General features: G+C 54.3%; 1 protein-coding gene across 4 annotated transcripts in view; it reads right to left on the reverse strand.

Annotated features, from left to right (window-relative positions):
• The window catches only part of CACNA1A (calcium voltage-gated channel subunit alpha1 A), a 212,854-nt gene that overhangs the window by 76,379 nt on the left and 115,585 nt on the right, over nt 1-20,890 (reverse strand). For 3 of the 4 annotated variants that reach the window (XM_030301780.2, XM_030301792.2, XM_030301763.2), the window contains exons 7-17: nt 20,471-20,574; nt 19,222-19,337; nt 18,096-18,152; nt 16,905-16,994; nt 9,291-9,500; nt 5,557-5,669; nt 4,505-4,617; nt 4,235-4,366; nt 3,869-3,941; nt 1,491-1,608; nt 1,254-1,321 (exon numbers count right to left, since the gene is read on the reverse strand). In XM_030301780.2, coding sequence (XP_030157640.1) covers nt 1,254-1,321; nt 1,491-1,608; nt 3,869-3,941; nt 4,235-4,366; nt 4,505-4,617; nt 5,557-5,669; nt 9,291-9,500; nt 16,905-16,994; nt 18,096-18,152; nt 19,222-19,337; nt 20,471-20,574 — 1,194 coding nt within the window. Of the gene's footprint in view, nt 1-1,253; nt 1,322-1,490; nt 1,609-3,868; nt 3,942-4,234; nt 4,367-4,504; nt 4,618-5,556; nt 5,670-9,290; nt 9,501-16,904; nt 16,998-18,095; nt 18,153-19,221; nt 19,338-20,470; nt 20,575-20,890 lie in introns of all 4 variants that reach the window. The other variant, XM_032591357.1, reaches the window with a different exon arrangement.

Raw genomic sequence — 20,890 nt, forward strand, 5'->3', positions numbered from 1 at the left:
CCCTTCTCCCATGCTCCCGGCGCACCCTCTCCCCCGTGACAGCCCCTGAGGACGGGCTCTTGGAACCCGGATGAGCATACGGTTGGATTAGCCCCTGGAGCCAGCCAGCTCCATGGTGACCAGGCTCGTGGCCGTGTGCTTGGGGTAGCAGAGCCTTCCGTTTCTCCCCCCCCCCCCCGCCAGTCAGAGCGGGGCCCGGGAAACTCTCTCTCCCCCCTGCCAGGGCCAGCAGATGGAGGGTTTGGCAACGTCCGCTCAGTTCGGTTCAGTTCCACGAACGTGTCCTGAACACCTCGAGGCACTAGAGATGGGACCATGAAGAGGAGGGAAGCCCCAGGCCGGGCCCTCCTGGGCTCACAGGAAGACTCTGCACATGTTCTCTTCATGTGATGGGGCTGTTTCCCAACACCCTCCTCTGAAATTGCAGAAAAGGTGCCAGCTTCCTTTGTGCAGTGCGCAACCTGTACAACGATTCCCAGCAGCCCTGCTTGTGGGCTCTCCCAAGGGTGTGAGCTGTGTTCCTGAAAGCAGTGTTGTCTCCTCTGTGCCCAGCTGAGACGCATCCGAGTTCCAGGGAGTCCAAGGCTGCTCTAAGAGGCATCTGACACGAAGTTTTGCTCCCTTTATTGGGCACTTACTGTAGAGCAAGAACTGTGTCAAGTACCTGACGTGCATAGTGTGCTACTGTGAATAGTAGCTGCTATTATCATACCATCTGGGGCCAGTGACTTTGCCTGAGCCTCAGTTTCCCCTTCTGCAAAAGGGAGAGAACAGCGATGCCCGGCACCGGGAGCATCTAATTCTTTACTGATGTCACTTGGGGGCGACGTCCGGCCAACCCCCAAGCTCATGGGGCCACGAGGTGAGCCTCAGGCCCCTGTGTGGGTTTTCCCACCTGTCCCATCCCTTCAGGTCTGGGGTGGTGACAGTGCCTGCTGGCCTGGGGGCTGCACCATTCCTTGGAGAGGTCCCTTGACGCTCCCAGCTCCCTATAAATGGGCCCTCGGGTGGAGCCTGCCATCTGTTTCCTGTGGCAGCCCCGCAGCCTTACGCCCCCCCACCTTCTTTGCTGTGGAATCCTCTTGATCAGAGACAGACTATTTCAGGGGGAAGGGGCTCCTTCTCCCGGGGAACAGAGCCTCCAGGGCAAAAGCTCGGACCCTGTCTCCACCCCCACGCCCAGCACAGTGCTGATCGGCCACAAGCAGGCCGTAACTTTGCCCGAGGGAGAAGCATTCTCCCACCAACTCCACCTTGGTGAGCTCCTGGGCGTTGGCCAAATTATCCACCGCGATGGCTAAGAACACGTTCAGGAGGGTGTCTGCAGGGGCTGGAGTCAGGGAAAGCACCACCACTCGGACCCCGGGTACCCGGGCCTCGAGGACCCTCCCTCGCCGCCCGGCTGCTCCCCCAGCCCCGCCCCCGCCGGCCCCGCCCCCGCCCCCGCCGGCCCCGCCCCGCCCCCGCCGGCCCCGCCCCGCGGAGGATACAGTTCCCGAAGAGCGTCAGCACGATGAAGTAGATGGAGAAGACCATGCCGCCCTGCACGCCCCCCTGAGACTTGATGCCGTCATACATGACCTCGTTCCAGTCTTCGCCCGTCAGGATCTGAAAGGGGACGGAGAAACACACAGCCAACCCCTCTCAGCCACGGGCCCCGCGGAGACGCCTTGGCTGCGGAGCTGGCGCCTGCCTGCGGTGGCTCTTGGGGCGTGGGAGGGGCCACCCCTGCCCTGAGGGGCTCTCGGCCTGGCTTCCAGGGAAAGGTGCCTCTGGGGGAGTCACAGCTCGTTCCGTAACTCTGTCCTGCCTCGTGTGACCAGGGGATTCACTACCGATGGAGCTGTGCCCCCCTAAATTCATAGGTTGAAGCTCTAAAATATATTTTAATGTTTGTTTTTTAGAGCGAAAGAGAGAGAAAGACAGAACGTAAGCAGGAGAGGGGCAGAGAGAGAGGGAGACACAGAATCCGAAGCGGGCTCCAGGCTCCAAGCTGTCAGCACAGAGCCCGACGCGGGGCTCAAACTCACGGACCGTGAGATCACGACCTGAGCTGAACTCCCCAACTGTGAGATCAGGACCCGAGCGGAAGCCGGACACTTAGCCGACTGAGCCACCCAGGTGCCCCAGTACGTTTAAGATCTAAACGCTCATGTGACGGTATTTGGGGATGGGGGGTAATCAGGGTTAGTTGAGGTCATGATGATGGGCCTCTCATCATGGGAACTGGGGCCTTTATAAGAAGAGACACCAGAGAACTTGTTCTGTCTCTCCCCATCTCCATGCCATGTGAGGACACGGTGGGAAGGTGGCCATTTGTAAACCAGGAAGAGAGTCCTAACCAGGAACCAACCCCGCGGGCACCTTGCTCATGGACCTCCAGCCTCCAGATATACAAGAAAGAAATTTCTGGTGCTTAAGCCGCACATTCACTGGTCCTTCTGGCCTGCTGTGCCTGGGGGCAGGGCGGGTGCCAGTGACGGGACAATGTGTCAGGCACAGGGAGGCAGGTGCTGGCAAACACAAGTCTCCCTGATGCATATGGGACGGACTGAGGGGACAGGCGTGCGTCACCCACACGCTCACTAAAAAAAAAAAAAAAAAAATCCAACTTCCCTCCTCTGTAATATTTCCACAAGGATAAACTAAATGTGAATCAACTCCAAAAATGTCAACCCGTTAACGTGGGTTTCTCAGCCTCGGCCCTGCTGACATTTGGGGACCGGGTCATTCTCTGTTAAGGGGCCGTCCTGGGCACTGTGGGGTATCGAGCAGCAGCCCTGCCCTCTACCCACCAGGTGCCTGTAGCGTAACTTCCCCAGGGCTGTGACAACCAACCACGGTTCTAGAACTTCCAAGTGTCCTTGGGGGACAGACCCCCCCCCCCCCCTTAGACAAGAACCCCTGTGCTCAAGACCCACCATCAACAATCTTCATGGCTAGTTTCCCTTTCTAAACCTCTGTCCAGGGGTTCTCTTTTAGAAACTGCCCTCCCCGGGGAAGGAGAAAGTGAAGTCACATTTTCCATAGATTCCCTGTCTCCCCCACCCCACAAAGAGACAGAACCCACCAGGTTCTGGTGGTCCCAGCCAGGTCAGTCCCCAACCTCAGGGCATGTGCCCACACAGATGCAGCAGTTGGTTTGGGGAGAGCACCCAGGGTCTCTTTGCCTTGGAATGTGGGATCAGGGGCATCTCCTAATCCAGGGAGGATGGGTGTGGTAACCATGCCTTATTTTCTGTATTCTGATGCTGTGACTTGGTGGGGGTCGGGGGTTTGTTGACCCTGGAGGGGGTCAGGGCCAGCTAATTCCTAGACATAATGGCCAACTTGCCCACGGTGTGCACTTTTCAAATGCAAACCAACCACCTCCTCTATGGGGCTCTTACACTCGGGGCCCGCAGTCCCCTGATCTTTCTCATCAGCTAACCCGAGATGGCCCCCACGCCCAGAGCCCCACTGAAATCACTCCAGCTAGCCACTTCTAAATCTGCTTACCCTGCCTCGTGGGATCCTTCCTGCAGAAACCACAATAAAGGCTTGTGCTCATGTTCCCCCTTCTCTGCCTCCTGACCTCCCCCTCGTGGCCCTGCGTGGCCCGCCGTGGACTTCCTCTCTTAAAATCTCCAAGTACAACAGACTGCCTTTCCAATGGCATTTACCCACCATTGTTGATTGAGGTTGCGATCTCACGGAGATCTGCTGGCCTCACCGTGCCTGAATAATTCTAAAACCTGTATTTTAAAACAGCGGGACAAGGCAAAGCGGAGGAAGAGCGATTCGAGGAGCCCCCCTCCTATGCTGAATGGTTGCTTTAGTCTCTGGCACTAAGAGGTATCCGCCCACGGGGGCCAGGTGAAGACCGTACCTGAAACACTGTCATTATTGCTGCTGGAAAAGTGTCGAAATTGGTAGGAGGAGTCCCTTCATCGAAGTTAAACCTGCGGGGAGGACACAGGCATTTCACGCTGGCCCTGCCCTGGGTGCTCTGAGGGCTTACTTAGCTCAGCATCCTGTCTCCAGGGCAACATCTCCAGCATCTCTGTTCCCCAGGACACCCTGACTGGTACCCAGGACCCCGCCCATCCGGGTGAATACACTGGGCTCCCGGAGCCACGAGGGGGGCGGTCTGCGGGACGGAGGCGAGCCTGGGTCTCTGGACGCACCAGACCCGCTTCTGTCCCCGCACGGGAGCCCGGGGAAGCGGAAGTCAGGGAGTCTGCCGAGCGCTTACTGGCCGCCGAAGAGTTGCATTCCCAAAAGGGCGAAGACCACGATGAACAGGAAAAGGAGGAACAACAGGCTGATGATGGATTTCATGGAGTTGAGAAGAGAGACGACCAGGTTCCTGAGTGATGCCCAGTACCTGCCAGCAGAGCCCGGGTCGGGGAGGGGCGGTCAGGCCGGTCAGCTGAGCCCGCCCGTCCCCACAAGCTGGAGGCGGCCCCACCCCGGTCCCCATCCCCGCCCCTGCTGGGATGCGGGGGGAGCTCCAGAGACTTACTTCGTGACTTTGAAAATACGCAATAACCTGAGGGCTCGTAACACGCTGATTCCAAAGGATGTGCCGGGTTTTATGACGGCCCAGATGACCTCGAAGATGCTCCCGATGATAACCTGGAGCAGAGAACCTGGTCTCACGTCCCTGGAAACCGTGCCCTGGCCCCGGACCTTACGGGAACCCAACCAAGATGCCCCCACACGGAAGCAGGGTGAGGGTCTCCACCCCCAGAAGCCTCGAGGGGCCCCTGGGTACTGCAGTAAGCATTTCCTTGCGTTTTTTCAGAAATCGAAGTGAAACCCACAGAACGTCAAAGTAACCACTTGAAGCACACAACCCGGAGGCATTTCGCGCATTCACAATGTTGTGTCAGCGTCACCTCTATGCAGTTCCGAGACGTTTTCATCGCTCCCCCAAGAGACCCTGTCTCCCCATGAGCAGTCACTCCCCATTCCTTCCTCCTCCCCACAGCCACTAACCTGCTTCCGGTCTCTATGGATATGTCTATCCTGGACCTTTCACAGAAATGGAATTATGCAGTATGTGACCGTTTGGGTCTGGCTTCTTTCACGGAGCATAACGGTTTTTGAGGTCCTTGCCCCTTTCAAGTTCTCAAGCATCATCCTTAACCAACACACAGTCGTCTAGTTTTTATCCTTTTGATCTTACGTGAGCAGAGCGGAATCCTGCTCTACGGGGCTGATTTTTGTCAATGTCTGCGGCTGGTCGCCTCTCCTTGCTGTGGAGAATTCCGTTACATGGCCGTGCCACAGTTTATTTCTCCATTTTGCTGCCACGGGATATTGGGTCCTGTGGTTTGGAACTTTTATAAACGAAAGAGGGCCTGAACGTTCCCCTCCCGCTGGCAGTGGCTAAAAGTTTCGGAACCTCTGTGTCCTCACCGGTATCTGGGATTGCCCTCTCATCCCTTCTGCATTCAGCTGCGTCTCTCACGTCCAGACGTGACCCTACTGTTCCCTTTCTGATGTGCCCAGGCATCAGCCGTTCTTGGCCAGAGCCGGAGAGTTGAACTTTCTATCAACGAGAGTACTTACCCCACAGTCAAAGCAGTTGAAGGAAGAGTGGAAGTAAGGCCGCGTCCCAAGCCCGTACATTTTTATAAACATTTCGGACATAAAGAGTCCTAAGAAAATGAATTCTGCATAGTCTAGAAGGGAGAGGAGGGAGAATGGAAAGGAAGTTAGGTTTGTGGAATGCGTGGCGGCGGGGGGGGGGGGGGTTCCAGGCGGCTCTGACTTTCCTGTTAAAGTCAGGCTAAAGATTATGCAAGCTTCCTTTCCACGGGCCTCAGTTTCTCCTCTGTTAAAGTGAGGAACAACAATTGTCCCCCACCCTCCAACCCCCAACCCCTGGCCGATCTTAAAAAGGAGTGGGGAAAGTTCCATGGCTCTCCACCACGCACTTTTTTGCTCTGGTTCAACGATAACAGCTGGGCACAGGTCCTTGCCAAGGACTCAGGTTTTGTGCTGGCTGGTGGGTTCCTGTGTGCTTAGTACGTTTTATTTTTTTATTTAAAAAAATTTTTTTTAACGTTTTATTCATTCTTGAGACACAGAGAGACAGAGCATGAACGGGGGAGGGTCAGAGAGAGAGGGAGACACAGAATCCGAAACAGGCTCCAGACTCCGAGCTGTCAGCACAGAGCCCGACGCGGGGCTCGAACTCACGGACCGCGAGATCACGACCTGAGCCGAAGTCGGATGCTCAACCGACTGAGCCACCCAGGCGCCCCAGTACGTTTTAAAACTAACGAACGAATGAACGAACTGCCCGACTAACAAAATAACAATGAGCCCAGGATGCCATAATCTAAGAGTTATGATAAGTCCACTTTTACATGCCTGAGCTCGAAAGGAGAAACAAATAGAAATCATAATCGTGTCCTTTTAGTAACCTTTGTGTCAGGGGCTTAGTTGGAGATTCAGGGGCAACCAATCTAAGATGCAGCCCTTCTCCCAACTTGGAAAACCTATCTGATGCCCCCCGGTAGAGTCCTGTCTTGTTGATGTCTAAAAGTCTTGGACAAGATAAAGCACTTTTGTTCTTTGGTAAGAAAGCATGATGGTCCAAACGCCCTGGGGAGAGGTAACATATGGGAATTTGTTTGCACCAGCAGAGAAATGGCTAATTTCAAGACCTCTTCTGAGAGAGCTTTCTTGGTGGGGTAAGGAGGCTTTCTGAGCGGAAGAAAACAGAAAGGAAGACAAAGGACCCAAACTTCCAAGAGTTTCAGTTTTGGTCACATAGTTAATTCTGTTTGAAAGCCAAGGGTGTTGGGGCGCCAGGGTTGCTCAATCGGTTAAGTGTCTGACTCTCGATTTTGGCTCAGGTCACGATCTCACGATCCGTGGGTCCGAGTCCCGCGTTGGGCTCTGTGTGGGCAGTGCAGAGACTGCTTGGGATTCTCTTGTCCTCTCTCTCTGCCCCTCCCCGCCTCAAAAATAAATAAACATTAAAAAAAAAAAAAAAAAAAAGAAAGTCAAGGGTGTTTCTTTTATCATTCTTTTAAGAGGTGGTTTGAACCGTCAAGGTCCTTCACACTCATTCCTGACCGAATCTTCTTCCCCTTAGTGTTTTGGATGCCAGGGAGCTCCTAGTGTCTGAGGGAAACCAGGGTCTCTGGGATCGTCAGGCCAAAATATCAGCGAGGGACATCTGGCTGTAACTTCTGCTGTATTCCGAGAACCACCAGAAACAACTTTGGGAAACCTGCTCCCTAGTTACCATGGCAACCTGGTTGCTGGCAATGCACAAGACCTGAGAGAATTGTCTGTAGCCCTGGAGGGTCAGGAAGAACTTTCAGGGCCCAATAAACCCAATTTCCGGATGAGAAATCTGAGACGCCGAGAAACGACCACACTTCACAGATTCTAAGACACAGCTTTTGTTCAGTTTGACATCTGGGAAATTGGGGTGTATCTTCAAATCGACATGTCCTCGTTTAAGATAGTAGCCCTGCTTTCTTTCTTTGTGGCAAATAAAATAAAAAGGGTGCTTTATAAACGAAGACGCTTTCCGCTGATGGCTGGCTGTCGGTAGTGACTTGTCCGGGGTCACACGATGAGTCAGGAGCAGAGCGGGCACTGAGAACCCAGGTCATCTGGTGACCAGGGCAGGGATCTGTCATTAGTCACAGTTTGGATTCTGGGTTCAAATCCTGGCTTTGTCACTTACTAGCTGTGTGTTCCTGGGCAAGTTACTTAACCTCTCTGTGTCTCCTTTTCCTCAAATGGGGATAACTAGAGGACCTTTACAGACACAGAAGCCCAGGACAGGGAGTCCCAACTCTCTGTTCCTGAACCAGGACAGACAGAGCAAAGTGATTAGTGTGGAGAATATGGGAGATTAAAAATAGACTACCAGAGGAGATTAAAACAAGAAGTAAAGAGTCCTCATTTGTAAGACTCCACGGGGACCAAATGCAATTACGAGGGTTGGAACTAGGTCAGGGCTCTCAGAAGGAGAGCTGGCCCCTGGGGAGTGTCCCTGGGGGGTCAACCAATGTGACGGAGAACAATAAGGGTTACAAGGAAATAATGACCTGGACGAGGCTCCTAGGCCTCTCTAGGCTGAAGACTCGACTGTCTCCGGTGGCTGTCTGGGTCAACCGCGAACCAGGCCAGACGGGGCAAGAAGCTACGAACCTAAGTCAGGCCAGTAGATGCAGGCGGAGGGCAGCCAGCAGGCAAACGGTGTTGGGAAATCCTCACTCGGGGCCCACAGGCCAGAGCCAGGGTATGCGCTTGCCTTCCCCACCGCCAGACGCTACTCTTATTGATTTCTCAGAGCTCTTTATTTTTTAAATCGCGGTCAGAGGTCTCCCCACCTCTCACTGCTTCTCCTCACCCCCTCCTGGCCATCAATTCTGATACTATCACATGCTAACTCCTGGAATCTGGAATAGGCCCAGAAAGGCAAGGCCTTAGGGGTCCTGGTAGCCATTGAAGGAGCCAGATGTTCTCATAGTTGTTGGGGCAGATCTTCTAGGAATGAATCCCGGATATAAGGAGGTCAGAAAGGGCTAGAGAGGAAAGTGGGGGAGCGGGGGCGGGAAGAAGAAGGTTTGAAAGAAGAGGGGAGAAGCAGGGAGTGTCAGAAACGAGCAGAGAAAATGGGGACAACATAAGGGCCACTCTTTGCCCCTAAAGCATCCCCCTCTCTCAATCACAAATCACTCGTTTTAACATCCTGTTAATTGCATGTGTGTTTCTGTCTCCATCTGGCTGTCCTGTGGTCTCTACCCCTTTCTGTCTCTCTTCCAATGCCCCCTTCACCAGCACCCTCATGCCTCTCTTTTAAAAAGCATCACAGGGGCACCGGGGTGGCTCAGTCAGTTAAATATCCGACTTCGGCTCACGTCACGATCTTGCGGTTTGTGAGTTCGAGCCCTGCACTGGGCTCTGCGCTGACAGCTCGGAGCCCGCTTGGGATTCCTGTGTCTCCCTCTCTCTGCCCCTCCCCTGCTCGTTCTCTCTCTCTCTCCGTCTCTCTCTCTCAAAGAATAAATAAACATTAAAAAATTTTTAAAAAGTATCACAGAAGTATTTGGTGGCCTGAATTCCAGCTTCCAGCCCTCAGGCCCAAAGACTCAGTTGAGGTGCCAGCTGCAAACACGTCCACATCAAAGGGCAGACTCAACAAGGGGTAAGGAAGGAACACGCGGCACCACAAGTGGGAAAGGGTGTGAGGTTGGGAGCGGGAGTGGGCAGGGGCGGGGCCGGGAGGAAGGGAGCGGGCGTGGGCAGGGGCGGGGCCGGGCGGTACTCACAGAGGAAGTCGGAGAGCCACTCGGGCTGGTTGTAGTGAACAATAGCGACACACAGAGTGTTGAGGGCTACCAGACTGAGCACAGTCCAGTAGAAGGCCTGAGTTTTGACCATGCGGCGGATGTAGAAACGCATCCTCCTCTCCTTTTTGTGAAAAAAAGTCGAGTTCTCCAGCTTGGCACTTTTAATGCTGGCTCGGGCGAAGGGAGACCCTGCCGAGGAGAGGACGGAGAAGGTCAGGGCGTTCCTGTGGAGGAAATTAACCGCCGCGCGGCCCAGGCACAGAATCCGGCCAGGGGATCCATCAGCCTCCCGGGCGAGCCGTCCAGCCCCCCGGGGGAGTCCACCATGACCCAGGGACGTAGCGTTCCAGAGCTGGAGCTTACAGGAAGGCAAAGATCATAGTATCGCAAACGACCAACGAGAGCTCTGGATGTCACGGGGAGACAGATGGCTCTCCACTGATGATGCCAACCTCCTGCGTCTCCCTCTTCTGCCGCATCTGATGGCTCTGGGGGTCATGCCACGGTGGGGGAATGAGGAAGGAGCTTCTGCTCAGGACCCTCGCTGCAGGGAGAACTCCTGGAAAGCCTCCAGGAAGAGGTGTGGCTAGGACATTTAGTTTCCGTGGACACTTCACTTTAGACGTGAGCAGCAAAGAATCTGCCTGCATACACTTTTACTTGTGGAGCATCTACTGTGTGCCAGGCTCTACTCCAGGTGTTTAGGACACTCTAGGTAGCAGAGCCCTGCCTTCCTGGGACTAATCTCCATTTGGGGAGAGAGAGAGCAAATATGGTTAAAAAAAAAAAAAGTAATAGTGTGATGGAAGGTGCAATGTACTTTGGCAAAAAGAAAAAGGACAGTAGTGTAAGGGGCTGGGGAGCCTCAGGAGGGACCATGGGGCAGGCTGCCATATTTAAGCCAAGCGGTCAAGGTGAAGGCGTTGGTTTAAGCCCCCTTAGTATTTGTGGGCAGAGGAGACAGTAAGTGCAAAGGTCCTGAGGCAGAAATATGCCTGCCTGACCTATCTGGGGAATGGCATAAGGAAACCAGTATGGCTGGAGTGGAGAAGATGAGGGGGAGACAAGGAGGAGCTGAGGGCAGGGTGGGGACCGTGTGGAAGGAGCGGGGCTTTGCGGGGCCGTGGGGAGAACTGACTCAGCTGCTCACAGCGCCCTCTAGCTGCTGCAAGGGGGAACAGTCTGGATGGCCAGGGCAAGAAGAGGGAGGAGGTGACTGCATTGGTCCAGGCCAGCAATGACGACGGCTGGACTCCGCGGTGGCTGGGAAGGCAGAAGAGTGGGCAGACTGGGGATGTGTTACTTCAGGGACATTTCAACGCCTGCTGCCGGTCGAGTGTGGGTGTGAGAGAGACAGAGGAGCCAAGGTCTTTGGCCTGAGCCCCTGGAGGGACCGAGATGCCACGCACTGAGAGCGGACAGGTTTAGGGGAAGGTTCGCAGCTCCTATCTTCTAAATGATCTCTCCTTGAACACCTTCAAGGGCATTCGTTTGTTGGCTGACTGTTCTTTGGCTCATTCATTCTTTCCCCTGTTCACCAGCTTGTTCATCGATTCCTGCGCTCATTGGTTGATCTGTCCATTCACTCATTCGTCCACCCAGCAGGTGCATCAGCAGCATCCCACCAGCATGGGACGCGGCAAACGTCTCCCAGGGCGCCACTCCCTTCCCACGCACAAAATTTTAAACACACATGCCCGCTCGGCGGCAGCTGGCCAGCCCTGGTGGCGGGACCCTCTCTCCCTCATGTCCGTCGCCTGCCTGACCTCACAGGCGTTGAGAACCCCAGCGGGGCTCCTCACGGCCCCTTCTCAGTTGGGGCATTTCTGACAGCTCCCAAAGACGTGGGATCCGCAGGCGTCCATAGGGCATGACAAAGAGTTGAGACTTTTGAAGGTCTCAGGTCAGGTTGGGATGTTCCGTGGGGAGGAGGAGGGAGAGCTCAGTCACAGTGGGCGGGAGGCTCCCCACCCCCCACTCCTGCTGGAGCCCCACCGAAAACCCGTTCCATGGCCGACCAGCAGGTGACCTTGGCCAAGACACCTCGCATCTTGGGGCCTCAGTGCCTCCGTTTGGAAACCGGGACAACCACACTGCCCACTCACAGGGCCGCTGGGAGAATACGCCTTAGCCCCATGCTGGCCACCATGGCCATCATAATCTTCTACTAGAACCCCCAGTGCTCCAGTGAAGACCGAGTTCATGTGCCAATTAATCGAGCAAGTCTTTCCTGATCACTGGCCCGGAGACATATCCCACAAGCACAGCACCCACTGGGAAGGAAAAGGGAAGTGCATGTTAACTGAACACCTACTACGTGCTAGGTCCCTGCTAGCTGCGTATCACCTGGATTGTATCTCACACTCACTTGGACCCACGCTCCCCTTCTCTATACATTCTTGTCTCTAGCTTTTCTCTGTGGTCTGGAATGGCAATTGCAGGCAATTCTTAGATTTTACAAATATTTTCATTAGACAGGGCGCCTGGATGGCTCCGTCGGTTAAGCGTCCGACTTCAGCTCAGGTCACGATCCCACGGTTCGTGGGTTCCAGCCCTCCATGGGGCTCTGTGCTGATGGCTCAGAGCCTGAAGTCTGCTTGGGATTCTGTGTCTCCCTCTCTCTCTGCCTCCCCCACCCCGCTTGCGCTCTGTCTCTCTCTAAAATAAATAAACATTAAAAAAAATTTAATAAGAGATTTTATGGAACCCAACAGATCCAAAACATTATCATTTCAACACGGCATCGGTATAGAAATACGTTAAAGAGACGTTTCACACTCTTTTTCTTGGGCTAAGACTTCTAAATCTGATGTGTTAGAAGAATGAAGCACCTCTTTGCTCACACTGGCTCTGCCCAAGGGATCAAGAGCCACAGGTGACCAGTAGTGGTCTGGAATGTTCTGCCGTGAGGACAGAAGCCTGTCACCACCAAGGCTTAAGATGGGGACTTGGGGCACTTTACATGCCCCTGAAATCGTCCATAAGTTGAAACGGGTCCTGCCCACGCTGCGGGTTGAACTGTGCCCCTCAGAGAGACGTGTTCCAGTCCTAACCCCTGGGATCTGTGAACGTGACCTTACTTGGAAGTTAAGGGTCTCCGTGGATGTAATCAAGTGAAGATGTGGCCCAACTCCATCAGGGTGGGTCCTAAATCCGGTGACTGGTGTCCTTATAAGAGGAGAAGAGCCACACAGGTGCACAAGGAGAAAAGCGTGTGGCAACAGAGGCCGGAGTCCGGGGATGCACACAGACGCCGGGGATCGCCAAGGATTGCTTCGAGCTTCCCAGTTTTGACACTATGTTACGCGGCCCTGGCAGACGGATACGGCCCGCGCAGAGCTTCCGATCAAAAGTCATCTAAAAGGAATCTGATTTTCCTGAAGAGCTGGTTGTGATGGCGGCTTCCATTCGCGGCTCAGCTTTTCCTATAAACGATTCAAACTCCAGAATTCAGCAGTATGTTCGTCAGCTGCAGACGAGACGGCTTTGTGAGGCGCTCATCGGCTGATTGGACCGCGCGGGAGAAACACCAACTGCGCAAGGCTGTGCTCGCTGCCGTCCAGGGTTCGACGGCAGATGCACGGCTCCGGCCTCATTCCGAAACGCTCAGTTGGTCTCACTTACGGAAACGCAAGTCAAGTCATTTCCTGGTCAGAACGGGAATTCCAGAGGTGTCCTTTGGGGTACTGGCTGGAGCGGGGGCCCCTTCCTGTGTGTTTCTGAGCCATCGGGCAAATGGGCTGGAGTTTGGTGGGTTTGCCCGGGGCAAACCTGGTCCGGGGACACCAAGCCCCTGGCCTACGTCTGGGACCCGTCTGGAGAGCTGAACGTCGCCTGCTCTGTTAACAGAAAGGGCATGGGACAGCCATGGCTCTTAGTCCGACCGCTTCCTACTCTGGTTTCCCGTCCTTCCCCTTATCACGTGCTTATCCCACACCAGCCCGGAACTGCATTCTCCAAGGAGCAAGGTCTCTTACGTCGGCCACCAATTCACGAGCAGGGTCTCCCACGGACAAACCATCTGTGAGTCTCTCTCATGACTTCTTGGCTGGCCCCCCTGTTATGTACTGACCTGGATCCCCCAGATTCATATGCCGGAGTCTTATCCCCTAGTACCTCGGAATGTGAGCCTATTTGGAGCTCGGTTCTTTAACGAGCGAATTTTAACGCAAACTCAGGTCCTGTAGGTGGGCCCTAATCCGATACTGACTGGAGTCCTTGTAAGAAGAGATCGGGAAAGACCGTGTGAAGACACAGGGAGGGGTCTACCAGCCTGGTCTACCGCCTTGGAGGGAGGCCTCAGAAGCAGCCAACCCTGACGGACGCCTTGAGCTAGGAACTCCAGGCTCCAGAACTCCAGTCTCCAGTCTTCTGCTGTTAAGCCCCCCAAGCCTATGCTAGTTTATTATGGCAGCCGTCGCAAATGGATGCTGTCTCCCCATTCCACAGAAAGCCCAGCTTAGAAACAAACCCCTCCCGGGGCGCCTGGGTGGCTCAGTCGCTCGCGCGGTGGACTTCAGCTCAGGTCACGATCTCACGGCTCGTGGGTTCGAGCCCCACGTCGGGCTCTGTGCTGGCGGCTCGGAGCCTGGAGTCTGCTTTGGATTCTGGGTCTCCTTCTCTCCCTGCCTCTCCCGTGCTCACGCTCTGTCTCTCTCTCTCTCTCTCTTTCAAAAATTAAATGAACATTAAAAACATTTTTTTCAAAAACCAAAACCAAAAAACAAAACAACAAACGCCTCCTCCATGAAGCTTTCTCTCTCTGCTTTCCACCAAATTCTTCCCAGCCTGTATAGCTATCAGAGTCCTCATGATCAGTCCCTTGTTGCTTTTTTTAAAAATATTTTTTACCTACTTGCTTACGTACTTAATGAATTTTTTAAAAGAGAGCGAGAGCACAGGGTGGGGAGGGGCAGAGGGAGAGAGAGACAGAGACAGAGACAGAGAGAGAATCCCAAGCAGGCTCCACACTGTCAGCACAGAGACCAACTCGGGGCTCAGTCTCACGACCATGAGATCGTGACCTGAGCCGAGATCGAGAGTCAGACACTCAACTGATTGAGCCACCCAGGCGCCCCCAGTCTGTGTTGCTTTTAAGTAACCTTAACCGTAGTTAATTACTTTTCTGATTTCAAAAGAAATGCCCGTCACTAATTTGTACGTTTTAGAAAATTGTCGTGTAGGAAGTGAAAGAAAATCCCTCACACTTTCCCACACTTTTAAGTACCTCTCATACTCAGTATTGTTCTTGCAACGGGATCATACATTTTATATAATGCCGTGCCGTTTGCTTTTTTCACTGAGAAATCGCTTTCAAACATCTTTCCATGCGAGCAGCAGCCACGTTCTTTTTCCTGGCTGCGTAACAGTCCATCGTACGTAAATACTGCAATTTCTTCAGTCGTCTCCCCATTTCTGGGCATGCGGGTTGTCTCTGGTTTTCACTTTAGTTTCTTGTGTGTGTTTTCACTGAAAAGATCTTAAGTAATCTCTCTACCCAACACGGGGCTCCAACTCACCACCCCTAGATCAAGAGTTGCACGCTCTACCGACGGAGCCAGCCGGGCTCTTTTGAACACCAGAGACAACGCTGTTGAGAAGAGGCATCGATCTTTTGCACACGTGGAAGAAATATTTTTGCAGCAGAAATGCCGGGTCAAAGAATAGAAACATCTACAGTTAAATAATGCCCAACCACACGGTGGAAACCGTGCAAACCAAACTCCTACCCTCAGCACGCGACAATGCCCATTTCCCCACATCCTTGCCAACATCGGGTAGTATCACTTTTCCATCTTTTCTCGGATGACTGATGAAAAATAACCTCTCCATCAGTGAGGAGCAGGTACCCAATCTTATCCACAGAGGCGATCCTGACTTGAGTATGCCAATCTTTGGGTGTGTGAGCCAGACGTGACAGATCAAACACACAGAGCACTGTTGGGAGTGCTCCCGTTCTTGAACTTGCTGTGGGAGGAGGGACACAGATGCACCCACAGGTCGAAATAGGTCTAGCTCAGCACTACAAGGCAAAAGAGGGTTGTGGCTAGAAATTAAAAATGCAAATTGAAACGAGCTGGAAGGTATCATTACACACCTACTTAGCTGGGAAAGGGAATTAAATGGGCAATACACAGTGGCTGGGGAGGGGGGGATCCGTTGAACGTATGAGTGCTTGGCAGGTTTATACATGGGTTCGGTGTTTCTGAAACCCAGAAGGGCTCTGTGAATAATGAGTTGAAAAGCTGTTGATATCTTTCATCCTGTAATTATCCCCAAGGAAACACGCCCAAAGGGTGGGGGCAGTAATTGAACATAAATGCTCGCGGTGGTGCTCCTCTGGAGGGGCAAAACACTGGAAACTCCAACACCATAGGACAGAGCCACGGCTAAGCAAACAACTACGGGGGCGCCACCCTCCGGGAGGATGGGACTGCAGTGGAATTGATGTCAAAACCCAGCGCACAAGGTCAAAAACCAGGGGGGGGGGGGAGCGAAAACAGCAGCGTATGGAATAGTTGGTGCCTGTGGATCAGAACCACGTGTATATATTAAATTCCCTTCTCCCCTTCCTTCCTCCCCTCCCTCCCTTTAAAGGCTTTCTCCCCGCAAGGTCATGTGTTACTTCCCCTGCCTGGATGCTCTCCCACTTTCATTACTGGAATGTTTAAAAACCCACTTCAGGGCGCCCGGGTGGCTCAGTCGGTTGAGCGCCTGACTCAGGTTGGTTTGGGCTCAGGTTCGTGAGTTTGAGTCCCACATCGGGCTCTGTGCTGACAGCATGGGGCCTGCTTGGGATTCTCTCTCTCTCCCTCTCTCTCTGCCCCCCTCTCCCGCTTGCTCTCTCTCTCTCTCTCTCTCTCAGAAAAAAAATTTTTGTTCCAAATATAATCTAGTCTCTCCGGAGAAGGTCGGAAGCAACACGGTCTCAATCAGGAGGGGCGCGCAGGGAAGGAGCAAATGTCCCCTCCTCCCCAGGCTCTGCCCTTGGCAAGAACCAACGGCAACAGACCGAGCACAGCCTTCCGCCTGGCTCTCTCTGCTTTCACGGCCACGGCCAACTCCTATACTCATCCTGCAGTGCTCAGCTTCAATGTCGCCTCCTCCGAGAAGCCTTCCCTGACCACCCCCCATTCTTCCAGAGCACGCCAAACCCGGGGCGTCTCCTCAGCAGCGCTACGATCACGACGGGCTTATTTCGGGAACTACCTGTTTAACATCCGCATCCTGCCCTGGACCGCAAGGCCCACGCGGGTCGGGATTTGGTTTCCCATCCTATTCACAGCCGGCCCTTCGTAAGAGCAGCCCCTCCGTGAGTACTGACGAATCGTAATATCATTACTGGGAGCTTATGCTGTGCCGGGCGCCCTTCTGAATGCTTAGTGTGGATTATTTAGTTTAAGCTCCACGGACGGTATCAGGAGAGAGGCGCCGCTGTTATTCCCATAATCGCGTCACCTCCTCCAGGAGACAAAGGTGGCAAGGGGCAGAGTAGGGATCCAAGTGCAGGCCTGGAGGGTCCCAGGCCTTCAGCGCGCACCTCTGACGCCATCGGTGACAACCGAGCGCCGGGATGCAGCTGGACGGACTCACCCACGGAGGCGATGTCGGCCAGCTGGTCCTCGGCCTCCTCGGGGTTGAGCAGGTCGGTCTTGCTTTTCTTTATGGTGGCTCTCCGCAGAGCTCCAACAATGGAAACATGGCAAGAGAAAAAGACGTTACCCTTTTGGACACCAGAACCACACCTTGGCGCCCCTGCGTCCTCGGCCCCAGGTGTTGTTCTGCCAGGGACTCTGCGGGGTGTTGGGTTTAACCCTCACGGCGATCCGGTTTGGTGGGAGGGAAGAGTATGCCCATTTTGCAGACGGGGAGACCGAGGCTCGGGGGGGGGGGTTACATGACTTTGCCCAAGGGGTCAAGACGAGAACCACGTCCTGTTCAGTCTGACTTTAGAGACTGAGGTCTGGGCTCTCAGTTGTCATTGCCCCTGGGGGATGCCTGGGACCGGATATACAGTGACCCCTAATGAAGGCAGCCCACCCTTGACCTTTAGTACGCTTGCCAGGCCGGCCGGGACTGCGGATCCCTTTGCTCAGTATGTAGGTTCCGCTCCTCCCCCACGGGCTCTCCAGGGGACAGTGAGTTCAGGCACACGCTTCCAACAAAATGATTTAGACACCCCCGTGGGTCACCTCTTCCCCTCCCCCGCAAATAGTAAAATCCATTTTGTAACCCTCCAAGATAAACCCTAGCTCCTTTACTTCCTGCTCTCGCCTGGTATTTTCGATCCAAAGCCCTTGCTCTGTCTCACCGAATTTCCAACCGTGAGACCACGGTCCTGAACGGTAAGCCGGATTCTTGGCTATTTATTTATTCAGCAAACACAGATGGTGAGTCATGACCTTGAGTCAAGTAGGCATTGTATTTGCAAGCATTAATGTAATCTTCATAAACTATCCGATGAGGTAGGTATTATTATCGTAATGCCCATTTCACGGATGCGGAAAACTGAGGCACAGGGTTAAAGCAGAAAGGGCAGGCCAGAACACGAAAAACCTGCGCCGACGTCCTGAAATTCCCGAAAGCCGCAGATTCCTGCCATTCCCTGTATCCTCCTGGTCCTGACCTGGTCTTGTGTTTGTGCTTGGTGTCACCTGGGCTCTGAACGTCCATCCCCTGGAGGTCCCTGACAACCAAACAGCCTGTTCCCCCAGCACTGGCTGCTCTGGTCTCCCCCCCGGGAGCCACCCCCCCCACCCCCTGAGCCAGGTTCAGAGCAGTTACCATCAAAGGGATGCCTCTGCTCCCCGTCGGTTTCATCCTCGGCGAGGATCACCTCTTCTGAGGAGGAAGAGCACAGAGTTAAGCTCCAGCGTCTACGGGGCTCTCCTGGGACGCGCTCCCTCGGACCAGGAAGGGCAAGGGTCTGCCCGGCCACCTTCGCTCTCCTCTTGCTGATCGCGGCAGCTCAACCAGCCAGCGGCGTGCTACTCGGTTCTTCCTGCCTCGTGGCCCACGTCAGCAAGAGCAGGAGAGCGAGCACCACCTCCACGTCCCTCAATATGAGACCCAGCTTCCTCATAAGGCCTTGCCTGATTCGGCCCCCGCCACCTCCCTGCCCTCCTTTCCTCCCCATCTGCCCTGCGCGTCCCTGCTCCAGCCACACCGGCTTCTTTGCTATGACTCGACGCTGCCCCTACCCCAGGACCTTTGCACCTGCTATCCCCTCTGCCCAGAACACCCTTCGCTAGACATCCACACGGCCTCCTTCGGGTCTGCTCGGACATCACCTCCTCGGAGAGATCCTCTCTGACCAGCCCACCTCCTCCAAGTCTTTCCTACTTCCTAAGCTGCGTTATTTTTCTCCTCGGCACTGGGGAGCACCCCGCGTCGTCCGTACTTGTTTCTTTTCTGTCTCCCTCACTAGAACGTCGGAGCCCCATCTTTTGTTCTGTCACATCCTCAGAGCCTAGAGTGGCGCCTGACACAGAGTGGGTGCTCCATAAGCATTGGGAATGGCTGAGCCAATAAACACGTGCCTGCTGCGTGGACTGTCTCACTGCACACTCCACAGCCCTGGAAGGTAGGCGTGAGCGCGTCTCCATTGAACCACCCAAGAAACCGAGGCACAGGGAAGGGAGGTACGCTGCTAGGAGGCGGCAGGGCTGGGACGTAAACTACAGTTGACAGGAACAGAGGAGGCGATGTCCTATCCTGGCTTCACCCCGGAAGTCCCGCTGCCGTAGCCCAGATTCCGGCCTCCGGGAGGTGGGGCTCCTTGGTCAGGGGCCCTCTTTGCTCCCCCCGCCAGGCCCTCCCCTCACCCACCTTCAAGCCGCGTGCATGACTCCGTGCGCGCTCCGGGGCCTGGGGATTTCGGTTCCCGGGCCCCAGGATGAATGGGCCTCACCTGCTTTTGAGATCCACTCCATGTACCCGTTGAGCTCCCGTTCGATCTGCTGCTGCCTCCTCAGTTTCAGAAAGGCCCGCCGGTTCTCCACCCGCTCCCTTTCTTTGGCAAACTCCCTGCAGAAGCAGGAAAGAGCCGGGTGTGGCCGTTGTAAACGTTTTAGGGACTCTGTGCGTGTGTGTGCGCGCGTGTGTGTGTGTGCGCGTATTTAGGGGTTCGAAAACCCCAGGAGGGCAGTGGACTTTAGCACGAGGAGTCAGGTCTTCTGGGAGAGCACCACAGGGATGGGGGTGTTTCTGCCAGCTTCCCACATTATCCAACAGCTGCACCCCAGCTAGAGGAAACAAGTCAAACCGAAGGCTGCACACCCCCTTCTCATTCTCTGCACTCCCGGGTGAAGAAGATTTGAAGCCCTCTTTTAGGTCAGGCCAAGGAGACACAAGCTGATTTCCTGCCACAGCCTCCCTTCCCTCATATGTGCCCTCCCCCCCTTCCCTTCCCCTCCCTCCTCTTCGTGTTTGGAACATGCGGTGGCTCTCTTGTGAGTGTGAGGCAGCTACTTTCAGACCATGAGGCATCCACGAGACCGAAAGCCTCTGCCTGGTAAGGACATCAGAGCAGAAAACCAGAAGGAACTGGGGTCCCTGATGGCACCGTGGAGCCACTATGCCACTCCCCAGACTTCTTGTGACGAGAAAAAGAAAATCTATTTATGATTAAGCCAAAAAACCCCACAAAACACCCAATACCCGATCTTGGGGGTATGGGACAATATATGTCATGGAAATGCATGCTTGACTGTATATTGAGATTTTGCATTTGGAAAACAGGAAGGGGAGAACCCAATCTACTGGTTTTTTTTTTTTTAATGTTAATTATAGGAAGTAACGCTCTATAGAATTTTCTTGTGTGATGGGCTGTGTGCTGGGAAAGACTTCTGAATGAGAGGTCTGCATTGGAAAGAAGCTCCCTTTTCCTGGGTGGAGGTTGCTCAATGCCAGGGGTGCAGGGTGGTGAGTCGAAGTTGCACCGGATTTCAGCCCCCTTGAGTCCTTTTGCTGGGTGCTCTCAGCAGTGCACAGCCTGTGCATCTGTACCTGACTCGCTAATAACTTTCTGGCTAGCCCAAGACAAGGGAAGAAGCCTACTCTCTGCCTCTGCCTGGAGCATGAAAACAAAGGTTTGATGGCCTCTTTATGGTCAGAAGATGGTGACGGGGAGTGGGATGGGGAGAGTACCAGACACTTACCCTGACAGCACACCCAGCACGAGGTTCAGCATAAAAAAGGAGCCAATGATGATGAGGGGGATGAAGTACAACCAGTTCCAAGTGTTCCCTGAGGCATCGTTGCTCTGTGGGAGGTGAGGAGGGAAAGCGGGTGAGTGTTCAGTGGGACTCAGGTATGACCTGACAGGTGGGAGAAGGGGGACCTCTGTCCTCAGATGTCCGTGGCCTGTGGAGTCCTGGAGCTCTGGCAGCCCCGACAAGGAAATAGAACACAGGATCAATTAGTGGGGGAAACCTGAGAGGTATCATTAGAAGCACAAAGCCCCCTCCTAATCATGTAGCCCTCACAGGACTCAGGAACCAGCATGAAACTCAGAACTTCCCAGACCAAAATCCATGAGGAGAGAGAGAAAAAAAAAAGCCCAATCAAAACGTACAAAT

The sequence above is a fragment of the Lynx canadensis genome, chromosome A2 (genome assembly GCF_007474595.2).
Source record: "Lynx canadensis isolate LIC74 chromosome A2, mLynCan4.pri.v2, whole genome shotgun sequence".
Classification (NCBI taxonomy): domain Eukaryota; kingdom Metazoa; phylum Chordata; class Mammalia; order Carnivora; family Felidae; genus Lynx; species Lynx canadensis.